At 43.0% G+C, this 20,709-nt stretch overlaps 1 protein-coding gene across 11 annotated transcripts in view; it reads right to left on the bottom strand.

Annotated features, from left to right (window-relative positions):
• The window catches only part of Med12l (mediator complex subunit 12L), a 305,880-nt gene that overhangs the window by 232,477 nt on the left and 52,694 nt on the right, over positions 1 to 20,709 (bottom strand). For 10 of the 11 annotated variants that reach the window (XR_012908055.1, XR_012908056.1, XR_012908057.1 and 7 more), the window contains 6 exons: positions 17,862 to 18,031; positions 14,916 to 15,026; positions 13,517 to 13,786; positions 11,195 to 11,344; positions 10,411 to 10,510; positions 10,035 to 10,171 (listed from right to left, as the gene is read on the bottom strand). Coding sequence is in view for 7 of the 11 variants with exons in the window: in XM_075950608.1 (XP_075806723.1) it covers positions 10,035 to 10,171; positions 10,411 to 10,510; positions 11,195 to 11,344; positions 13,517 to 13,786; positions 14,916 to 15,026; positions 17,862 to 18,031 (938 nt within the window). In the remaining 4 variants the exon portion in view is untranslated. The remainder of the gene's footprint in view (positions 1 to 10,034; positions 10,172 to 10,410; positions 10,511 to 11,194; positions 11,345 to 13,516; positions 13,787 to 14,915; positions 15,027 to 17,861; positions 18,032 to 20,709) is intronic. The other variant, XR_012908058.1, reaches the window with a different exon arrangement.

Genomic DNA, 20,709 nt, shown 5'->3' with positions numbered 1-20,709 from the left:
GAGATAAATCAAAGAAACATGGGATGACTTTAAAGGCAGACAGCAGTGCATACAGAAAGTCATGGGTAAAACAGTCCGTCTTCAATAAAGGAACTACAGGAACGTTTGGGGTGGGGATTTGCCTTTGGAGGCAGTAATGGGTATGTTTTCATTCTGGTATAATTCTAAATTTTTACAGCATTCACCTCTTAGCTTTTCAATACACAAGCAAACAGGGCACAAAAAAAAAATGGTGGGTAGGGGAGCCCAGCCTGAACTATAGCACACAAAGGTAAGGACAGGGAAAGGTTTGCCGAATTATCAGGTCAAGCCCGAGCACAAATTAAAACATGTAATCAGAACAACACATATGACTTAATTCCCAGTCAGACTGAGCATATACCACATGCCTTTTTATCCCACCACTCGGGAGAAAGAGACAGGCAAAGCTGTTTGAGTTCCAAGCCAGCCTGGTCCATGAACTGAGTTCAGATCAGCCAGAGCTGTCTCAAAAACAAAAACATCAAGATGATGAAGACAATGAGGAGGAAGAAGGAGAAGGATAAGCTATAATTTCTGGCCAAGAGATTGGATTAGAAATAGAGAATGTTTACAAATGGGGCTTAGAGGCTCTTATTGTTTTACATGCATGAATTCTACTCTTCAACTCTCAAGTAGCTGTTGCTATTCTCATTTTACAGATAATTAGAAAACACGTATCTGCTGTGGCATGCTGATGCTCAACCCTACAAGGAAGCAGGTCCTAGAAGGCTGCAGACCAGGCAACCGCTATAGTCTCTGGACTAGCCCCAGCTTTCCACCTCTAACCTGACTTAACATGCAGGAGTCAAAAAAGAAATGGGACCATGGAGGCCTCTGGCACACAGGAGATGGAGGGCAAAGAATAGACCGCTGGGCCTTGGATACAGGTGTCAGAGACAGTCTAATCACTCAGATATGAACCACTGTACAGGGTCGCATCTCCAAGCATTTTTAAACAGAAGAATCATCATATAAGGTAATAAAGTATGAATTGTCTCTGGTAAGGTTAGAGGGGGACCCGAGGGCTATGGGGGAAAGACAGGAAACAGCCATGCCAGCTGGCCACACCCATGTGTGCACATCAGAGGGTTAGTCAGCACACCTGTAGAAAGGCGCCGCCTGATCGCATCTCTCCTGCGGCCGCCTTCCGTCCACCTCCCTTCCCATCCTAGTCACTAGTCATAGTTTGGAGCATTCAGTGAAAGAGAGTTTGCCATATAGGAAGAGACACAAAGACAAAAGTGTACAAAAGCCCCAGCCCTGTGACACTGGGGGCTCTTGCTCGCTGATAACCATCTGCAGATGATTGCCAGCACAGTGAGCTGCTTCCTGGTTAGAGGCCTCAGGGTCCCATTTCTTGGACATGAAATCTGACTGTATCTTAGCCAAAAAAAAAAAAATCCTTTGGATTGGTGATATAACATACATGGCATTTATTATACCTATGAACATTTCCATAAGCGTATTTTCCAGAGATATTTTAGACGCCTGTTTGGTTGCTGCTGTTGCTTTTCTGAGGGGTGGAAGGATAGAGGAAATTTTCCTAGTCTTACACCCTTTGGATCAATGTTGACAATCTTTAGATTTTGCAATGGCCCAGAAACTAAAGGTTTGAAGCAGAAGAGTGCTGTCTTCTTTTTAAGTGTAGAAGATGAAGATAGCACGTCTGTCGGTTCTGACAAGAAATGATGCAGACAGGAAAACAAAATGAAGACAACCCTTTGGAACATTTGAATCGACAAGTCATTTATCGCACTGGGATGAAAATAAAGTTTTCCAACCTTCACTTAATTATCATTTAAATAATACAAATGGAAAAAACAGAGCCCTAGGAAGCAGAATCACTGAAGTCGTGTGGTGACAATTATAATTGAAAAATAAATCCTTCCAAAGACCTTGAAAAGCGAGTACCTCCCATATTTACAATAATTGAAATACTATATTTAGCATCCAAAAATCACTGTATTATGCATGCTAAGGAAAATGAGAGTAACATGTAAATAAGAGAAATACAAATTTCCAACATTTTTATTTGGTTATTTGCTTTACTGCTCGACAAACAAAGTAGCCTAGCCATGGACACAACCACTGCGGTTAACCAGCACTACCATAGGAAGTGGACTCTAGTAGCAAGGCCACTGTACACACAAAGGAAATGATGCCAAGGGAATTCACAGAGAAAGAAAACTAGCAGCAGGAGCAGAGCCAAAACGCACTGTAAACTGGCACCGACTGCATGGCATAAACACATCCACAACACACGACCTTCCTATGCGCAGCTCTACATGGCACGCCCCTTAATCCCAGCTGTGTGAAACGGTGAGCCGAGACTGCAGGTTCAGGGCACTCTTGAGAGACAGGGTGAGCTGTCGGCCGACTCTGACAACTAAGTGAGACACTGTCTCCGGGTTTAAAGGAATAAATAGAGGGCCGGAGATACAGCTCCATAGTACAGCACTTGCCTAGCATGTGCACAGCCCTGAATTCAATCCTCGGTCCTGCAATAATTACAGTTTACGGTGCTTAAATTATCAAAGAAGCTTTAAGAAATGGATTACTCCTACATGTGAATATGCCAATATCGGTATGTAGGACATTATTCTAGCCATCATAAAGGCTGCCCCACTTACATCTGACACTGATCTATTCTGCTTTACTGTTAGGTGGAAAGATTTCTATCAAGAACAATAAAGACTCAAATCTATGGGCTGAGTGTGTTTCTATCCCCCACCCCCACTAGTGCACTGGGTGTGAGCTTGGATAACTCAAAAGAATAAAGACTCCAGTCTATTAGCTGAGTGTGTTTCTATCCCCCCACTGATGTACTGGTGTGAGCATGGATAACTCTGAGTGTGTTTCTATCCCCCAATAATGAACCGGGTGTGAGCCTGGCTAACTCTTTTCTGATCACTGACTTTCTCATCTACAAGATATAAAAATAAATTCCACAGGCCAAAGAAAACTATAATGGAAAGATACAGGACAAAAGGCAGAACCTAGGGCATAAAAGTACTATATTAAAAAAAAAGTTAGTAAACAAGACTTGCAGACAGCCATGATGAAACACAGCTGTAACTGTAGCATTCAGGCAGATGAATGACACATTTGTAGCCAGACCAGGCCACGTTCCAAGTTCCAGTTCATCATAAGCTACACAGCAAGACTATGATGAAAAATAATTTTAAAGCATTTTTAAATCTCTGGTGGCTAGAGAGATGGCTCATCAGTTAAGAGCACTTGCTGCTCTTTCAAAGAACCAGAGAGTTTGACTCCCAGCACCCACAATGGCTCGCCACCACCTCTAACCCCAGTTCCAAGGGAACCAACTCCCTCTCTGGCCTCTGCAGGAACATACCTGTGGCGTATACATACACAAAAATAAGTAAACCCTAAGAAGCCTTTGGCCAGTGAGACGGCTCAGTGGGTAAAGGTGTTATTCTCCGAAGCCTGATAACCCGAGTTCCATCTTGGAGAGTCAGATGGAGAAAGAGAATTGACTCCTTTGTCCTCCAGTCCCCACACGTGTGCTACAAAATGCAGGCACACACACGTCCATACACACAATAAAGGTTCTTTAAAAAGAGAACTTGGAAAACCCCATGTTCTTCTAGTCTCTTTTGCTTCCATGCTTGTCCACTATGGCATGCTGCCTGACACAAGCCCAAAGCCACAGCGCCAACCAACAATGGGCTGAAGCCTTTGGAACTGTGAGTTACTAGGAAGCTTTTTCTGCAGCTTGTCAGAGGGCTCAGCAGTGAGGTCAGCTGCCACGAAGACGCAACACTTGAGTCTGATCCCCTGGCTCCACAGGGTAGAAGGGAAGAATCAACCTCTGCAAGTTAAGGGAATCTCCACAAGTACATCACAGACAGGCACACCACAGACAGACAGACAGACAGACAGACAGACACAACTGATAAATGTCCAATTAATGCAATATAAAGTTGAAACTATGTGTCTCCTGTTTACTCACAGTATAAATGTCTGGACACAGATTTTGTTTACCCCAACTGTTAATATCAACGACATTCAGCTAATGAATTTAAAGAAATGTTAATTCTGAAAGATCCCTGGGACTCCGGAGTGGTGTAGGAAATGTGGCATTCTAAAGCACAACACTGGTCTTGCCAAACTGTGATGAGTATTAATAGCCTCAGTATATATGGACCTCAGCAGGAAGCCATCCACATACATTTCCCTTGTTCTACAGGTAGGAACCCTACACTGTTCCTGCAAAGCTCATGTGTTAATAGCCCCCTGCTGGTGGTGCAATTGGATGGTGCTGGACCCTTCAGGAAGTGGGGCCTGGTGAAGAAAGTATCTTTAAACAGATATCAGGACCCTGGCCCATTGTTTCCTCTCCCTCCTGTGTTCTTCAGTGTACGACATTCTTCCCTCCATGACGACTCAGCTTCAAACAATGGAGGTGAGGATCAAACAATGGAGGTGAGGAACCATGGAACGAAACCTCCGAAGTCACAAGCCAAGATAAGTCTCTCCTCAGTTAAGCGTTCTGCCACAGCAGCGAAAAGCTGACTGGCATACTTGATGGATACACCGCTTAACTATCATGACTGATACTTTTAGAAAGTGGCTTGTTCTCCTTCTACTAACACAAACAAAAAGAGCTGACGCATTTGCATGACCGTGATCTATTGTACAGCACTGAGCCACCTCACCCTAGATGGGTCCCTGCCCTCCATGCAAGTGCTTCTTTACTGTGCACAAATGCATTACAAAAAACAAAAAGTGAAAAATCCCAACAGACCCTGACTGAGGCTTATGGCTGAGTAGGCTGTACAGTGGATATTTTTGCATGCGTTCATCAAAGCCCCAAGACGCCCAGTATAACGTGTCATACTACATTCATTTCTCCTGTGTTGCCTGCCTCTCTGGATTTACAGGTCACGAAGAACAGTGTTTACTGCTGTCTGGTACCTAGTTACACGACAGGCACCACAGATGCTAATGCCACACTGATCGTGGTGTCACAGCATTTTACATCATCCAGGTTGGAATGCCCCTTCGCCCCTTCACACATATAAGCACATTATCCACGGGTTCCCGCAAAGCCTGTTGATTTCACGGCTGAAGGGCTTCCTGTCATCCACGCCCCTGCCTCCACTTGCAAATCCCTTCTTGTCTGTCTGATTCTACGCCAACTGTGAAGTGGATACACATTTCATTAACCTAAGCACCCCTCTCCTTCACAGCAAATCCTAGAGGTTAGAGGTGTATCCTCCTCCCCGGTACTGTACCAGTAGTCTTTTCATGAGCAAAAAAACCCCAAAGTGAGTAATACACACGTCCTGGAACCCAGGCATGAAGCCAGGAATTAAGGATGTGCTGGGAGGCACAAGACACAGACTTAGAGATCACAGCGCAAAGGCCTTAGAAAGCCAAGTATGCACCGAGCACAGCCAAGGAGGCAACAAAGCTCTTGTATTGTATTTTTGATGACAGTAATCAAGCAGAGTGCCTAAGCCTAGCGGATTCAAGAGAAGTAAAGTACATGCTAAACTTGAGGCTTTAGTTACCCCCAAACTCTAAACTCTGAGCACAAACCAGTATGAGACAAATATCAACAAGAACATGTAGGGTTTGTGGTTTGGGGTTGGTGGTGGTTCTAGGAGCAGGGAGGGAGGAAACGCCCATGATGCTGCAGTTCTGAAGTGCTCTGCCTGGTGCAGCTGGCCTGGTTTTTCCATTACTCAGTACAAAGTCTGTTTCCTGGGATCCCAGAAAGAGAAGTGAAAAGTAGCTTTCCCTGCCCCCTTTGGACCTTCCATTTTATCCCTATCCCTGAAGCACCCAAAGATGCAGTGGCCCCTGCTCTCACATCAGCCATAATCAAGGATAGAGGCCAAGAGGAAGGAAGTGGTCCAAGAGCTCTACAAAGCCGAGGGGCCCTCCCCACCCAGTTGCTTGGTGATGATGTCACCATAACCAACTTACTTAGTAATTGGAAGCTGAGGGCCCCACAGACCACTGCGACTCCCCTCCTGTGGGCTACTGGGCCCTGACATTCCAGTTCATCACGTGGCAGGAAAGGGTCTAGAGCATTGAAGAAGCAAATGCCCTAGACACATGCATTTGCAGCTTGGAAGCAAGCTGCATTCAAGCAGGCACAGCACAGACCTGCTGCTTGGCCTACAAAGCTCATATACAAATCCCGCTGTTCCATTTCTGCCAAAACGTTGGCTACCCAGACCCCAGCCAATCTGTGAACAGCCTACTCATATAAGCGGTTCCCACGGCAGTCTACACCGCATGCCTCGCCACTGTCAAACGCTCTCTGAGCTCTGAATTAAACACTAGCATTTCTTTATTTTACACTACACAGAGTGGAAAGTTACCAAACACAGCAGTGGGGGTGAAATATAAAGGGTTTTGAGGATAATTCCCTGCCTCCTTTGCCATAGCACTCAAGCCGACACAGGCCCAGCAGGTCACAGGGGGCCAAGGGACACAGTAGGAGAAGGGCACATGCCGTGAGCTACTAGTGAAAGCGTGCCTCAAGCCCGGGCAGCGTTGGATCGTCTCATCACAGGCAGGACCTGGTCTCAAGCACTCAACTTTTTAATGAGTTTCCACTGATGCCAAGACTGATGCTGCACTCGCATCTGGACAAGTGTTCTTCCATCTCCTACAAGGACGCGAGAACTAGATTGCCCCCTTAGTCATTCCAAATGGCAGAGAACGGAGGGGCTGAAGCTTCCCCAAATGGTAAGGGGAGGAACAGCCCCAGTGAGAGAAAACCTCAGACCACAGTGACTAGAGGTCTTTATCTACCATCTAACATGCCATATCAATCCTAGACAAATTACAAAATCAAGAAAAAGGGAAGTGTTTTAAAGACCAGGAGATGGGGTTCTGAGTCTTAACCAAGCACTCAGTATATTCTGTCTTGGCAGAGAACAACTACACCCTGTTGGTTCTTCCAATAGAATATAGGCAATAGCAAATTTTGGAATATACTTATAATCCACTTTATAATCTCAAAGTATTCATGGTCAAGTATTATATAATTATGAAAGAACTCCAGGCACATGACTATGAGCAACTTGCTCTAGGCCATGCAGCTATCATTCAACATTCACCTGTGGATTCCAGAAACATAACAGGTAATCCCTGAGCCAGGCATGGTGCATACACCTGAAATCTCAGCACTCAGGGGCATGGTAGGAAGAGTTTGGGTTCAATGGTCTGCCTGAGCCACAGAGTGAGACCCTATCTCAAAGTAAGAAGGGTGAAGAAGGGGAAGGAAAGATAGGGGGGAAGGGAAAGAATAAGGGGGGCAAGAAAAACCCAATGAAAAGTAAATAGAGAAATAAATGTATGTATGTGTGTGTATATATATATATATATATATGTTTATGTCACTTGCAAGCCTATACATAAATAATTACCTTAATATAAATATACAATAAATATTAAAGCCATATTTTTAAGTGTTAATGTTAAATTCTATAGAAGAAGCTGTCCACCCAGGTATCCTCACAATATTAAAACGTATTGTGAACTAAAGGCTAACAATACCACTTTTGTCTTACTCAAAAGTAGCACATTAACCACAAGACCACTCGCATCTCTTTGCGGAATATAATCAATATTTGATCTAATTACTGCTAAACCAAGCCAACACTTGGCATTCCCCCAAATTACTACAACATCCAGGACTCCGTCTAGGGCCCACATTGCCCTCTAGTGGCAACTAATACCACACGGGCACAGCAGAGAATGCCTTCCTCAACAGGAGGCTCAAACTCTCCCCTGCTTTCTCAGATAGGTCCACTGAGGTCTGAATGAGGGTATTACAGGTTCACATGTTTCAATACTCGGTCTCCAACTTGTGGTGTTTGGGAAGGTGGAACCTTTACGATGTGGAAAACCTTGCTGGAGGAAATGTCACTGACTTTGAGTTTTATCTCCTGGCCCCATTTCCTGTTCTGTCTACTTCTCCTGTGGAGGAGAAACGCCGTCACTCTGCTCCTGGACTGGTAGGACAGTCTCAGGCTCCCGTTACCATGTCTTCTGCCTGTCACAAACGGCAGGAACCTTTCTGCACTGTCAGCCAAAATCAGCTCTTTCTTCCCTAACTTGCTTTTTACCAAGGTATTTCATCACAACACAAAACGAATTAATACAGATAAACAGATAGTATATTTTAAGGGAATTCTCAATATAACTAACTCTACTACCACACTAATCATTTTTGTTCAGTTTATAACAGAATAAGCATTTTAGAATTTAATCTGACAGAGTCCTTGAACCCAGTGCCGTGTTTCTGGTACCTGCTGTAAAGTCAGCAAGTTTCTCAGAGAGTTCTGGAACAGTGGGATATTAATCAGAAACATTGTATCATAATCTCTACCCTTGGTATAGGCAGCCTCCCTAACACTTACTTTTGCAATTGCTTGTGGGTAATTTGAGTTTCCCATGAATGACTGCAAGCCATGACCCTTTTGAGGGCTGTTTATTAGCTATCCTACATTATTAGATATTTACATTATGACTCATAACAATAGCAAAACTACAGTTATGAAATAGTAAAAAGAATAATTTTAAGCAACATAAGGAACTATATTAGAGAGTCATGGCAATGGGGAGGTTGAGAAACACTGGAATAAGGCTTTATTTCTTTTTCCTTGAAGATTTATTTATTTTTAACTTGTGGGCATGAGTATGATTTTGCCTGTATGTTTGTTTGTGTTTCACGTGCATCCTTGGTGCTTGTGGAGATCCCAAGAGGTTATTGGACCCTTAGAACTGGAGCTACTAATGGCTCTGAGCGGCCATGTGGGTGCTGGAAACAGGCCCTCTAAAAGAGCAGCTGACCTCGGGACCATCTCTCCAGCCCTGAGGAAGAAGCCTTAAGTCAGGACAGCAAGGCTGAAGAGCTCTTGATGGACTTAAACAAAACACACAGTACAATGCTGGCACAAAAACCTCAGCACTGCAGACAACTCGCGTCTACGTGTGAAAATCTCAGCGTTCCTAAACCTCTCCTCTACTACACAGATGGAAAACATCCATCTTTGGATCAAGAACACCATGCCCCGTGCCTCCCGTCAGTGAGCTGACAATCACGTGGACTCCTCTGCTCTCTTACAGACAGAACTCATTTCTGCAGAGACTTCCCAGAGACAGAAACTCCACTCAATGTGCGCCATGCTTTCAACACGCTGCTCCTCCGTGGATGCTACGATCTCGAACCTGTTTCTGAGGAAATAATGGCTAACATGGCTCACAAACTATTCCAACAGAGGAACACTCTGGGATGTGTGTCAGGACCTGCCTGGCAAAGAAAGCATTTTGGCTTTTTTTCATTGTTTCAGCTCTTCTTTCCACAACCCCAGGACCAATGCCAAGCTTATGTAAAAAGTTAGCTACATTGTTTGCTCTGAACATTTGCTAATATTTACCTCAGTATTGCTTTCCATCTAACACAAGCTGCATATATGAGGAGCATTTTTTTTCATTATAAAAATAATACTTTTATTTTTCTGAAGACTTAGAAAGAAAAGCAGGCTTTGAAAATTTTATATTTTATATGCAATTTAAATTGTATAAAAATTTAAATTTATACTGCAGTTCACTAGCAAAACAATCTTTTGATAGGAAAAAATAAAAAGTATAATTGTTATGACTATTCAAAGAGCATGCTCATATATAGCCATGTGCTGCCCTCTGCTGTGCTACAGACTAAATTACACCCCAAACTAAAGTCATGTATCTATATAAAGTCAATCATTAGACAAGCCATGTACTAAAACTAAAAGGTAGATGATGAAGAAAGGTAAATAGAGGTCAATAAAAGATTTCCCCATCAATATTTAAGGGAGCCCCAACCCAATGTGTGTTTTACTGTAATAACGGTGAGTCACCCTGGTCCCAGAAGAGAAAGATTGGCATTGTGCAGGCTTTTATAAGACATACATCTTAGTAAAGACGTCACATTTACTGAATGAGAAGAAAACAGGACAAAAAGGAAGAAAAGTAATTTTAACTACCTCTTGGCTATCTTTGTTTTGGTTCGCCCAGAAAATTTTATGATAGAGTGTCTCCATCGAATTGCTGGAATCAGTGCGGTCAAAGCAATGACGGTCCAAGACTTCCAGTGTGTGCAAAACCCGACTAATAGTCACCCCTAGAAGTAGAAATTAAGGAAGCAATTAAATAAGCCAGAGTATTAGAGCATTAAAAACACCACTACACAAGGGAGAGAGCTTTGTGACTCTCAGCATATACTCTCAAGGAACTGCAGGAACTAAAGTAGACGTTCTAGGCAGCCAGTAGCTAAAGGCCTATAGCTCCCTCGTTCCTGAGTGCCTTGCCAGCCCGAGGAAGACAACATAATGCTGAGGGCTCTTCAGCGGGATACTGTACCTGCTGTCGACTCCTGACACTTGTCAAAAGACCACCGGACCTCTACTGCACGGCCTCGCTGTTTGATCTGCTGTTCTACCTCATAAATCCTTGCCCGAACCTGGAAGATAAACACTTCAGATTAACTTGTACTTGAAAACTCTGAATGGCTGCCTAAACAATGTCAAGGCTTCTACGTGAGTAGATCCTCCTCTGGTGAGTGACAACCTCTACTGTATCACAGGAAACCTAAGTTCCTGCATGAGCCATGCATTTTTAACTTTACAAGTGATGGTTTGATTCCATAGTAAATGCTTATAAAAACAAATGCCTGGGGGAAATGTAACAAGTGAAATTTCTTCACAATATGTAAGGCAAGGCAGAGTTCGAGTATCTCTGAGCCACTCGTCCAAGCAGGAAACGAATGAGCAGAGCTTCGGTTACTTAAGGAAACAGCTCAGTGAAAGGCAAGCGTCTTGTGCTAAGTATCAGACATAATCCCAAAGCTGAAGCCGCATTATGTCATAAAGCAAATAAAAATACACAACAATTACTAAACATCACAAGCTCTTATTCCAGGGCTCACAGTCGGGATCAGGACTCTTCACCAAAACTGCTGGGGTGGCAGAACACTCTAGGAACATCTGTGTTTCCAAAAAAAAAAAGTCAAGAAAGATCCAAAAAAAAAATCACCTAGAGTCATGGCAGAGCTGGGACAGTCACTACAGTATCTCAGGTGGCCCACCATGCCCAGGTGCTTCTGGGGAACGAAAACATTCATAAAAGCAATGAAGCAAATGTCTACCTGCTGATTGAAAGCCGTATTCCCACCCGGCATGGGGAGGCTGGAAGGGGCAACCTGCAGCAGATCCAGGGGAGAGCCTGGGTTTGCGATCTTATTTTCGTTTGTGGAATAGTTCCACACCAAGGCACTTGGACAACACAGAGTGACAGTCTAGAAACAAAGCAGGAATATCCCAGACATTTAGAGGAAGGAGAAAAGGATTAACAGCAACTTCAATTTTAAAAAAAAAAAATGGCAGCAGGTTTCCTACAGATGATCGTAAAATACAAATGTCATTCCCCACAATCAGCTACCCAAGTGGTGAGACAGGACTTATGAGTCATCAACACAGCTACCGAGAAATTAGTGTGGTTTATTACCTAACACTCCAACAGAGGAAATGTAGGAGGCTGAGTAAAATATAATATTTGTTACTTTCGAATGAATTTTTTATAGTTAAGCAAAAGGAAATACAATTAGAATATTAGTTGCTAAGATTACAATTTTTATTGTTTTTTAAAAACTCTTAAGTAGTGTGTCTTAAAGCTTGACAAACACCCAGCAGATACACACACCCACCCACCCCAGGAATCATCCAGCGTTTCCATAAAAATCTGGACAACAAATATTTCCAGCTTTGCAGACCACCTACAGTTTCTGCCACAGATTTCCCTTTGGTAATTTCAGTTACATAATAAAAATGGGAAGCCTATTCTTAGCTCACAGACTAGATCTGGTCTAGAGACTAACTCCCCCCACTTGGACCCTAAACTTTTGTGGACACTGTTTTTAAGCTCAGCCAGATTGTACGCAGCAATCCTTCCAAAACATCACACCTGTTTCTGAGCCAGGTGCTGCTGGCTTAGCTTTATCTCAAAAACGCCCATCAAAAGGCAAATAAATGATGCTTCCCGTATCTCGAGGCTGGCTCTGAGAACGGAATGGCTTCATAGGTCACCACTTAACACAGTGCCTGAAACCAAACCTAATACAGTGTGAAAGACACTTAGAAAGGACAGGACCGTGACAGCGGTTTTACGGCTTGCTTCTGTTTCCAGACTATAATTTCCTGCTGTTCTTTCCCCGTATACCCAACCCTCCTATTCTCCTTGACGGGTTCTCCTCGACATCTCTCAACCATACGTGCCTTTCATATCAGTAAGTCATTTGTCACTAGGAGCTCTGTGGGCAGCCTCAACCCACCTCGGGTCTGCCTAGTCTTCAGAACTAGAAATGTACCCATCTCTTGAGCATATCCACAAGCAGAAGAACAATCCTGGCATCCTTCGGCATTCTTGAGGTACTAGCTCCAAGACCCCTCTCAGATATCTAAATCACAGATATGCTCAATCTCCTAAAATTGCATCGTATTTGCCTAGGATCCGTGCCGTCTCCACATCCTCCAAACCACCTCTCCATTACACCAATGGCATGTGAATAGAAGTCACACTATGTTAGTTTGGAAATCAGACAAAGATGTCTGTGCACACTCGGTATACACACATAAGTCCTCTAGCCCTTTTTCTATGCTATACCCCACCCCCACCCCACCTCCCAGTCAGGAAACTTTTCCAATGAAACTACAAAACACCTACAAAGGTCCCTGGCTTTCAAGGTGAACAAGAAGTTCCCTTTTGAAGCACCACAGCCCCTAATGTATTTCTCTCTTGACACTTAGCATATTCTATACAAGCTCCATGCATAACTCTTTCTTCTTATCTGGACAGTGAACTCCAAGGAGACCCTGTTTTTCCAACACCTTAAGTCCAGGCCCCTTGGCAAAGAGCAAGATGCACCAAGAACTCAAGAACAAGAAACTGAACGCTGAGAGGACCGCTCTCATGCCTAGAGGAAGGAGCCAGAGCTAGCCCACTGCTGTGTTCAGGGACAGCACAAGCAGTAAAGCCTGACTTTAAAGAGACGCAGAGGCGTCCAGAGAGGCATGGAGCTCAAGATGCCAACTGCAGACGCTGAGAATGCCGCCCAGAGAAGACGTCTCGGCAGAACAGCAACACAGCTGACCTGAACTACAGGTTCTCCTGGAAGGGATATGCAAGGATGGGCAGCCGGAAGCCAGATGTGGCATTTCTCACCTGCAATCAGAGAGCTCAGGAGGCTGAGGACTGCTCTAAGTTTCTGCCCAACCTAGGCTACAGGGGTGAGCCTGCCTCTAAGTCAATGAAAACACCACAAAGGACAATCACAGTAATTTTCTTCTTTGTAGCTATAACAAGTCTCTCAGTCTGATCTCACAGCAATAGATCATAAATTTCTAATAAAAGTTACCGGGTCTTTCCCACAGTGAATTCTAACATAAAATAATACAAACTATTACAGACTTACCTGCAACATACAACTAAGTCCATAAACCAAAGGGCCATGTTGCGCACAGGAAAGGAAATCCGAGAAGGCCAGCTGCATGGGGCTCATACCAGGGCCAGGGGTGCCAGGACTGGGGGTCCCAATACTCGTGTTGTTTGCTCCGATTATCATGTGGGGTGAGTGAGCAGCAAGGAGGTTGGGGCTGTCACTCAGCAGCAAGGAAAGACGCCGGGCACAAAAGTACGCTAGACGACGAGACAGGTAGGCAGACTGGACAAACTCATCTGAGTACTGAGAGAGGGGCAGAAGGGGAACAGGAGTCAGTCATGTCCTATGCTTCAGAACTAGTTCAATTTGACTCTCCTAACTAGGAAGAAAAGGCATAAATACACGGCAGGCCAATGTGATCCAGCTATCACATAAAGTAAGCCACATAAGTAGTCTTGAATTTTTTCCAATCACCATTAAGAAAATAAAACAGGGATTCAAGAGATAGTATGGCCGTTACAGTATGCTGACTGTGTGGCTCCCAGCACCCCCACTTCAGGAGGCTCACAACTACTCCTTATTCCAGATCCAAGGGATGGATGCACTCTGTCCTCTGTGGGCACACGCATGCATGCGATGCACATACACTCATGCAGGCACACACATATACCCATAAGTAAAAATAAACCTTTAAAAAAGCAAAACGAAAGTCAAAGAGAATAATGGGCTGTATTTATGCCAATACTACCAAATCGTATCACCTCAACAAGTAACTAATGGAAAATGTATCCAGGGTATACATTTTTGCATAAAATCTGAAGTCTGCTGTGCATCTTATTGTATTTATTTTATTTTACAATGTATCTCGGTTCATGGTGGTTACTTTTCAAGATCTCAAACGCCCATCTGGTGAGGGGCTGAACAGGAAATGCAAGCACAGACCAACCCTGAAACTAACATAGAAGGAACAGGCAAGACTCTCTCGTGTGCAGCATCAGCGGAAGGTGTGAACGACATGGGAAAGTTGCCCGCCCAGTGATGCACTTCCAAGTCATCTGAATTATCACTATCTCTATGTATTACTAAGAAAAGAATAAGTCTCATTCAAAATACCATTATTTAACACTATTTGACAAATTATCCTTAGTGACCCTAAGAATACTTGGCTGCCGTGTCCCACGGTAACTGGGGAACAGTGGCAGCACTCAGAGGCTGTCTTGCTCAGAGAGGAGAAAACCAATGTGGGGAAATTATGTTTAGGTTAAAAAAATAACTATGGACACAACGATAGAAATGCTTCCGTAGCATTCAAGACATTTTCTCCCTTTCAGAAGGAACGGTTTTCCCCTTTGTACCTCTCCTTGTCTCATCATTCCTATCAGACTCATCTCTTGCCACTTGCTCGACTAGGTGGCGCTGAGACACACCATACCTGCAGCATCAGTGGCAGAAGGAGCTTGAGAAGGTTGTCGTCCACTGGTCTGATCTTTTCTAGGACGTCCAGGATCCACGTCAAATACTCATGTTTTTCCAACATCCCTTCCTTAAATGAAGAAAGGGTACACTACTAATGACAAAAATACCCTATGGTTTTAAGATACACTGCCGCCATGTAAATTCAATCCTGTGTGATTGTCACAGGGTCACAACCCACAGTCCAAACCCCAAACAAACAAAGACGTAGAGGGATTGGGGGGGGGGGAGCAGTATGTGTGACCAGGGGTTTTATTTTTGTTTCTGGTAACACACTTCATTCTAAACTTATTTTTTAAAATTCAGATATTCAGAAGCCATCACATTCCAGGCTGACACATCCCAAGAAGCTATCAGGGGCATGAACTCCTTTTCAGGGAACAGATGGGGCTGACTGTGATCACTCTGCAGAAGACTACTCATACCACTGTCTCCAAGGTACAAAACCCACACCTGACTCCGGGCCTGGAGTAAATCTTAAATGTCTCTCAGATTCGTCTACCTATAAATGTATTGTTTGATTGTTCACTAAATGATGGAAAAGATAGACTTTTAATAAAACCAATTTTAAAATAATTCTATACAACCATCCTAAAAACAAAAAAAGCAAAAAAAAAATCTAATTACCCCTCTGTCATGGCATGGTGCCTTTTCCCTTATTTTTTTCTTTTTTTAACCAAGGCATTTGCTAAGCACTCTACTACTGAGCTACATCTCAAAGATGCCACTAACGCTAACACACTCATGCTGTCCTTTGTCAACTGCCTGTATACACACATGTGATGTGGGATGTCCTTCTGTATATGTGTTGCTTTTATTGAGTAATGGATAAAGTGGCTTTGGACTATGGCAGGGCAGACTATAGCCAGGCTGGAAGAGATATAGAAGAGAGTCAAGGAGCCACCATGTAGGTGGCAAAGGAGAAGGGCACGCTGGAACCTTACCTAATAGGCCACAGCATCGTGCCCTACAGATACAGATTAATAAAAATGGATTCATTTAAGATGTAAGAGTTAGTCAGAAATACACCTAAGCTATTGGCCAAGCAGCACTGTAATTAATATTGTTTCTGTGCGATTATTCAGATCTGGAGGGCCCAGAACCAAAGAGGAGTCTCCCTCTACACACATGTACAAATACATTTGTATGACTTTCTAGACATATATACTTACTGTCATATCATAGTCTTGGTGTTACATTTCATAGGATGAAAAACTTCAAAATAGAAACAATCCATGTTTTATGAAACTCATATGCCCTATTTATGAATTTTGCAAACATTTAAAATAAACTTTACATTAATGTGTAATGATGGTGAGTACAAGGAAACAAAATTAATTTTAAAAAGGAATTCTGGGGCTGAGGAGACAGGTCAAGAGGTAGAATGTTTGCTGTGCAAGCATAAGGACCTGAGTTCAATTCCCAGCATCCATATTAAAAATTAAATAAATAAATGTTAAACATAGTGGCATGCACCCATAATCCCAGGGCAGAAAAGCTCATTGGCCAACCAACCTAGACTAAGCCGAAAGTCCCAGTAGGAGACCTGGTTACAAAAAATAGGAAGGCTGGCTCCTGAGGAATGCATCAATACTCAGTGCTGACCTTTGGCTGCCATGTATCCATGCAATCAGGACAAGCAATAGCGTGCACACGCGCACCCCCACACACACACACACACAAAACAAATTTAGTACATATTACTACTTTATTACATAATCTTTCTAAAAGCACTAAGTGTGCTGAATAAACACACTTCTGAGATACCAAGTGAATGGCTAGCTTAGTAAAAGCCATAACAGTGTGGAATAGGTTCTGAAGCAGTCAGCATAAGTGAGGCTGGGTTCTTAAGAGCTATATTTAGTCATTTAAAAACTAACAATGCTATTTCACAAAAGAAACACACAGTGTTTGTTTGTTTTTCTATTTGAGTTGTCTCTAAAACTCATGTTTCCTGGATATTTCAATTGAAGTAATAATGGAATATTTAAAAACCATGAATTTCTTTCCTCTTTGAGTAAGATAATGAATAATAAAATATGGGCTTCAGTTGAATACACCTTGTTGGGAATAAAAACAAAGGCAAATAATACCACAATTGACCTCTGATGGTAAAAAGAATTATAACAGATTGGGTGAGGACCTCAGAGTTCCTGGTTTCCCTTAATTCACCGCTTAAATTTTCATTTCAAGATACAACTCAGCTAAATGAAGAAACCTTCGCATGAAAACATCCAGTGTCAGGGGAGATCTGTTATGAGACAGAAAGCATCAGCACAAAGGAGTTTCTCAATAAATAAATATATCTAATTTTCAAAATAAAGAGTTTAAGAGGGTTGTGCTTAGCCGCACAATTACAAAGTAATTAGTGGCACTAAAATACCTGATATCACTGACAGCTGAAGATAAATTTGTGTAACAAACTGTCATCATAGAGCACACAGGTTCCCCTGAATGTACTGTAAGACATGTGCCTGGCACTGTCGTGCATGCCTGTAACCCCAGGGAGGCAGAGAAAATCAACTACATCTACATAGGTGAGTTCAAGGCCATTCAAGAACTTGCCTCAAAATTTTTCATTTACATACAAATGAATGTTAAACTTCTTTCTGTGAACGCATCAGTTCATATAAAGATCCATTACTTAGCCCAGATAATACAACTATAAATATCTGTCAGCATGTTTTGGTCAACCAAAGACCACATGTAACAGGTACATACTGTGTCGTATAGTATAAGTATGTAGCAGGCTCTATCATCTGCGTTTATACATAAGTGTACTCTGTGATTTTGCAGGACGATAAGAGCACCTAGCAACCCAACCCTCAGAATGTATCCCTGCTGCTGAGCAGCGTATGACTGCATGTGGAAGGTGTGCTTTCCTTGCATGCCTCCGTCAGGTTACCTGGAACATGTGAAATGCCAGCTTCTCGTTGTACTCCCACTGCCTCATGGCTTGCTCCACCTCTGGTGGCACGGGGACAGGACCGTCACCTGTACTGGAGGCCATGTGGTAAAAGTCAGAGATCTTGACCAGCTGCTCTCTAAGGTACCTGGTAGATATTTGCGTCCACTCTGTATTGAGAGGGGGAAACAGAGTTCTGATTATAGATACAGCTGTGAGAGTTTTACCTCCCCTCCCCTGATTACCCTGAGGACATACATTGAAGTCTAACATTTGTTACATAAAAATGACTTTTGCACGTGCAGCCATTACTCAAGAGAGCATGCCCAGACAGAGCCTGGCCAGATCTCAGGACTAAGCCATCCTCCTCTTGTGCTACCGTGACCCTAAAAGACTTCTGAACGTGAATTTCATCAGCTGTGATAAACAACAGATAGTATCACAAACCACTAAAGGGTCATCAGGAAACAGAATAGCAGAGAAGAGTGCTTGTAAGAAATCTCAACCCAAAACTCAAGAACACCAAACCTCTCCCATTGTAGCTCGTAGGGTGTGTGTGTGATTTTTTTTTCCCACTCCACGTCAACTTTCAAACACACGTGCACTGGATTTCTGTCTTCTACTGTTCTGACATCCACAGGCTAGACCATGAGCTTCCCAACCTACGCACCCCCAGGGTGTGTACAGACACAGGAATGGCTGACCCTGGTCTGACCATCTACGCCTTAGTGGCTTTGCTTCCTTTAACCAGCACTGATAGGCCAGAACTCACTTAGGTTGAGTGAGCAGCACTAAAAGCTAAGAAATGAAGACGCGGCAGAAAAGGGGGGTAAGGGGTTGAGGAGATGGTTCAGGGGGTATAGTCCTGCCTTTCCTAGAGTGAGGAGCTGAGTCTGAATCCCAAGAACTTCACTCTATCCAGGCAGACAGCACATGTCTGTAATGTCAGTGCTCCTATGGTAAGATGGGAGGCAGAGACAGAACGGGAGAATCCCTGAAAACGTGTGGGCCAGGGAGCCCGACGGAAGCAGCTCAGCCTAATAGCAAACAACGAAACCTTCCCCTCAGCCAAGGTGGAAGGCGAACCAAAAACTGAGGTGTTGTGGGGTAATAGGTAGCTCAGTGTATCTACTTGTGAACTATTAGTTATAGACAATTTACACTGGTATGGATTTGGATTTTGTTTTTGTTTCTCGAGACAGTGTTTCTGTGGGGCTTTGGAGTCTGTCCTGGAACTAGCTCTTATAGACCAGGCTGGCCTCGAACTCACAGAGATCCAACTGCCTCTGCCTCCCCAGTGCTTGGGATTAAAGGCATGTGCCCACCACCACCACCATCCGGCATAGATTCTTATATATTGATATATATGTAAAATTACCTTTGTGTTCCTAAGATAATTTGTATATTGATATAAATACAAATAATATTTGTTATACTGAGTATGCTCCTATTTCTGTTTACAATATTTAAAGCTATTTTGTCATATTGTATGTATACATGTTTCTACCTCTGCTTAAGATATTTTGTATGTTGATGCAAGTTGTGGGTATTTTTTATCATTTTGCACTATGCATTCCTACCTAGGATCAAGATATTTATATACACTGTTACATTTCGAGGTCACTGTCCTCATTACTGTACATCTGTTTACAGATTTTTTTTATTTTTTTTATAATGTGAAACTTTAGTCTTTAATCTATACAGGCATTAAGAACTACAGGTTAACAGTTACACATGCTTCTCATATGTTTACCTATGTAAGTCAGGTTCTCTACATGCACACAGATATATACTGTTGAAATAGGAGCAGTGGGCTGCGTCCCCAGCACCCGGCCGCCCGCATGGCTCGCTCTAGCTTATGCCCGAAATAATTACACGGAAACTATATTCTTTTAAACACCGCTTGGCCCATTATATCTAGCCTTTTCTCGGCTAGCTCTCACACCTGGACTAGCCCATTTCTTATAATCTGTGTAGCCCACGAGCTGGCTTACCAGGAATCATGGCGACTCCTTGATTCATCTTCTTTCTCCCAGCATTCTGTTCTGTTTACTCCACCCACCTATGTTCTAACCAATAAAATGGGCCAAGGCAGTTTCTTTATTTTTTAACCAATGACCTTCCTCCATCAATATACCACACAGATAGATATGTAATCTTCATATACTTCAAAGAACTGCAGAATATGGCATTTAAATAACTCAGGATTCTGTTGATGTGAGACATGATTGCTCCTGGAAGCACTGGTCTATTCCTTAGAAAATACTGGACACTGAAGACACTCCACTTGGATTTTGTCTTCTTGGAAAAACTGGCCTTTGGGCAAAGGACTGCCCTTTCCTTGACTACTGACAATATGCACACTGTCCAAACTGGACAAGCAAGATACAGCTAAAAACAAACAAACAAACAAAAAACTGCTGAACCATGCCAAGACAGTCTTTCAAATTTTCCTGCTTCTGAAAATGGTCTGTCAGATACTCTAGACCTTAGCCAAAGTCGGTAGCCTCAATTCTGCAAAAGAGACTTTGGGTGATTGTTCAGGTAGCCAGCTATATCTGTCATTTCTTGCACCTTTTGGAAATCACTTGCTTGCATTTCCTGCTTATTCTCAGGTAATATTAATTTCCTTTTCAGGTCTTTGATAGGGTTGAGGACTAGTTGGTTATAGCTACTTTCCTCTCATAACTTAACTAATTCATTTTTAATATAAGACTTTACTTCTCAGGATAGGAAAGACAGATGTTGAAATAATCTCTGTCATTTGTTCATTACATTAGACAGGACATGTAGCATGTGTTCTTGCTTGATGTTACTCATGCTGGTTATAGTTCTTGTGTATGTTTTT

Source organism: Microtus pennsylvanicus, chromosome 16 (genome assembly GCF_037038515.1).
Source record: "Microtus pennsylvanicus isolate mMicPen1 chromosome 16, mMicPen1.hap1, whole genome shotgun sequence".
NCBI lineage: Eukaryota > Metazoa > Chordata > Mammalia > Rodentia > Cricetidae > Microtus > Microtus pennsylvanicus.
The sequence above is the reverse complement of the archived record's forward strand: the minus strand, read 5'-3'. Positions and strand labels throughout refer to the sequence as shown.